The sequence below is a fragment of the Sinocyclocheilus rhinocerous genome, unplaced genomic scaffold (assembly GCF_001515625.1).
Source record: "Sinocyclocheilus rhinocerous isolate Xijiao unplaced genomic scaffold, SAMN03320098_v1.1 scaffold271, whole genome shotgun sequence".
In the NCBI taxonomy this organism is placed as follows: domain Eukaryota; kingdom Metazoa; phylum Chordata; class Actinopteri; order Cypriniformes; family Cyprinidae; genus Sinocyclocheilus; species Sinocyclocheilus rhinocerous.
Genome location: NW_015657574.1, coordinates 520591 through 523694, shown reverse-complemented (window position 1 = coordinate 523694; position 3104 = coordinate 520591). Strand labels below are relative to the sequence as shown.

The window sequence follows — 3104 nt, the reverse complement described above, 5'->3', positions numbered from 1 at the left end:
GGGGAATGCTTATTTACATCCATAGCCTAATATTTAATGTATCCCACATTACAAATCAAGCCACAAAATAAGCTATTTGCATCAATGCGCAAATCGTGCTCCACACAGTGGAGAATATAATAATGATATAAGCATATTTTTTAATATGTCACTATTTTATAGTATTATAACTTGGCCAACTTGTTTTATAATTCATTTAATTGCATCAATTGTATTTCTTCACAATATAAAGGCCTCATTTTGATGGCTGAACAACTAATGATGGAGGAAACAAATCGATCATGCTCCCACATTTTTCAGCCATATGAATTTGTGACTTTTAGACAAAAGTAGCCTACAAACAAAGACGTCAGCAAATTTAATCCAAGTCGACAGAAGTACAGCGGCACTGTTTGACGCGGCGCATGCGCTTCTTCTTGGTGCTGGGAGTCTGTCCGGGACAGAAGAGCGTGTAAGTAACGGTAGTGAAACTCTTTGGCTTACACACGGAGCACGACTGAAACGCACTGTCCTCTTGATAAACGTGCCGAGGGATGTAGAATGAGTTGCACTGTCCGTAACAAAAGCGGTTGATGATGGCGCGCGGCTGGCACCCGTCCTCGTAGATCATCAGTTTCAGCGGCTGTGTTTTACACCAGTCAAGTTTGAGGTAACGGCGCTCCGTTACGTGTAAAGCCTCCTGGCTGGAGTCCAGCACCTCGTCCCCGACTGAAGGCGGTCCCGTTCCCCTGGAACTGGCCTGCGGTGTCTGCGGTGACTGTTCCGACTGGTTTGGGCTGTATTTATTTGGGTGAGGAATGGCGCCTTGAAATCCCCCGGTTCCCCTGATCCTCGCCGGATTGCAGAGCAGCCACAAGACCGCGATAGTGACAGCTAATGCGTCTTTAGTCATCCTTTCACATGAAGAAAGAAAGATACCATTAAATATACAGTAATATATGTAGCCTAGTTATTTTTTCATATCCAAACTTTTCATATACATATAAAATGAACACAACAACCAAACGTACAATATTTCAAAGCGTATAGTGTATAAAGTTCACAATCATTTAAACACATTTACATTTTTTATATACATTCCCTACAAACTTTTGAGCCAATTGCCCTCTGCAATCCCTCATTTCTATAAACACATTTAAAAACAATCACACAGATGTCATTTAAAAAATAAATACAAATAGGCTATACTCCAGTAGATATGCAGACTTACCTCAGATTAATAATGGTTCAAACTTCTTCACATGGACTGCAGCTATGTTCACAAAGGTCTTTGTGCACCATAACAAACTACGATTAATAATAGGTTGAAACAAATGATACAGAACTCGTAGTCAGATTCAAAATAAGGTCTGGAGCTCTGTTCTGAGTGCTGACATTTAAGAGAATGGGGCAGTCCACGCCTCCTCTCAGTCTAAGATCATTCACAGCATTTTGGGGATGGTCCAGTGCTTCAGGAGAGTAAGGAAGCTCATGATGAATGCATATTGTGATGTTTGTAATTTAGATGAATCATGAAGTTAAAAATACATGTCTCCAATTATCTGCACATGAACATATACTTCACTTTTATTTGATTAAATGGTATTACAACAAAAGTTGTGTCAAGAGAATAATCATTCATGTTACATTCACCCTTTGCTGCTCTATTAATAAAATGATTCATTTGAATATCGCACATAATTTAATGCTGACTTTACTGTGAAACTGATAAGATTTTCATTGTACAGATTTTATAAATAACACGATGTTCAGGTCTTGATATTGCTTGTAGCAGTTTCAACCTCATCTTCCTCTGGGAAATGTGGCACTGATTTCTTGGCCACCACATTATCCAGCCTCTGTCCCATCAGATATGGATTTGCACTCTGAAACACAGTCAGTGACGGATCCTGTGACATTTTTTCTGAAAATATGCAACAGTGCTCCATCTAATTTATGCGTTTGAGCCTCTACTGACAAAGAAGCAACCAAAAGGCACAGAAAAAAATATATTTATAGCTTACCCTTTTTCTTCTTTTCGGCCCACCCTTCAGTTTTTCATACAACAGACCTTTATTCTGAAAGAATGAAAATAGATATTTAGTGCAGTCTGCTACAGACCAGAATCCTGGTTAATTTAATTTAAAGCCCTTAAATTAATCAATCATTTTTTTTAAATGAAAAATCAGTAATCTCCTCCAGCTTTTTTCAAGGTGACAAGTGTGAACTCACCCACTTCGCGAGTGCAGGGTAGTCATGCTCAGGGTCAAAGATGTGCTGATGTTTCTGGAATTCTCGACTGAACTCTGCAGTGTCTGGAGAGTTCTCTAAACATCCATCAGCAGCTATAAAAACATCACATTTTTTAAACAAAAAATGTTTAGGCCATTTGAATTTTATTAAATGGTGGCACTGCTGTATATTTGTGCATTCAGTTACATTTGGACCAACATACCACTCTTTCCAAGAGGGCAAGGATTGGGAGGGTCAGGGTAGCCATGGTCCTCGCTGAAGTCTTTGGGAACACTGTCTCCAGTTAACTCTGCAACAATGTTAGGGATGTTCCCATACGGCCCGAGATGCTGGAGTCCCTCATGGGCACCACCTATTGGACAAAGTGTAAAATTACACATGAAGGCAAGCGCATAATGAGGAGTAGGCTATTATAAGGACCATCAGTGATCATTTAAATTTTTTAAAACGTGTAATTACCTACAATTATACAGAGAAACTCTTACCTTGGATGCTGAGCGGGCCGACTATGTTGGTGGCCTGGTGCGCGGGATACTCGACCCTGGGCCGCGCGATTCCCAGCTGCTCCATCACACCGTGCAGCAGGCGCTGGATATCCGCCTCCGACACCTGATCCACCGTGCGTGGACTGCGGCCAGAAACGACGGCCATCCAGCTTATAATGACACTCAAAAGAACCGTGTGTGCCGTTTTCGGAGCCGAACCCATCGTTGACGTTCACTACACCGACAATAAACACAACACGTAACGTTAGTGTAAAATTATTGCTGCGCTTTATGCTAAAACGGCGGTTTTAAATAAAGGTATAGCCTACGTTATATATATATATATATATATATATATATATATATAGTACCATTATCTCTATTGTT

At 40.4% G+C, this 3104-nt stretch overlaps 3 protein-coding genes across 3 annotated transcripts in view; all 3 read right to left on the bottom strand.

Annotated features, from left to right (window-relative positions):
• Positions 1 to 6: 6 nt before the first annotated feature.
• grem1a (gremlin 1a, DAN family BMP antagonist) lies at positions 7 to 1394 on the bottom strand. Its single transcript, XM_016529246.1, has 2 exons — positions 1211 to 1394; positions 7 to 893 (listed from the first exon to the last, which is right to left on the bottom strand). The coding sequence occupies exon 2, from the start codon at positions 890 to 892 to the stop codon at positions 359 to 361; it is 534 nt and encodes a 177-aa protein (XP_016384732.1). The 5' UTR covers position 893; positions 1211 to 1394; the 3' UTR covers positions 7 to 358.
• Positions 1395 to 1614: 220 nt separating this feature from the next.
• LOC107721307 (neuroendocrine protein 7B2-like) lies at positions 1615 to 2947 on the bottom strand. The gene is made up of 5 exons (XM_016529247.1): positions 2718 to 2947; positions 2435 to 2584; positions 2212 to 2324; positions 2004 to 2057; positions 1615 to 1865 (listed from the first exon to the last, which is right to left on the bottom strand). The coding sequence occupies exons 1-5, from the start codon at positions 2938 to 2940 to the stop codon at positions 1749 to 1751; spliced, it is 657 nt and encodes a 218-aa protein (XP_016384733.1). The 5' UTR covers positions 2941 to 2947; the 3' UTR covers positions 1615 to 1748.
• Positions 2948 to 3006: 59 nt separating this feature from the next.
• Positions 3007 to 3104, bottom strand: part of LOC107721259 (neuroendocrine protein 7B2-like) — a 2848-nt gene continuing 2750 nt past the window's right edge. The window contains exon 6 of the mRNA XM_016529184.1: positions 3007 to 3011. Within this exon, the coding sequence (XP_016384670.1) occupies positions 3007 to 3011 (5 nt within the window). The remainder of the gene's footprint in view (positions 3012 to 3104) is intronic.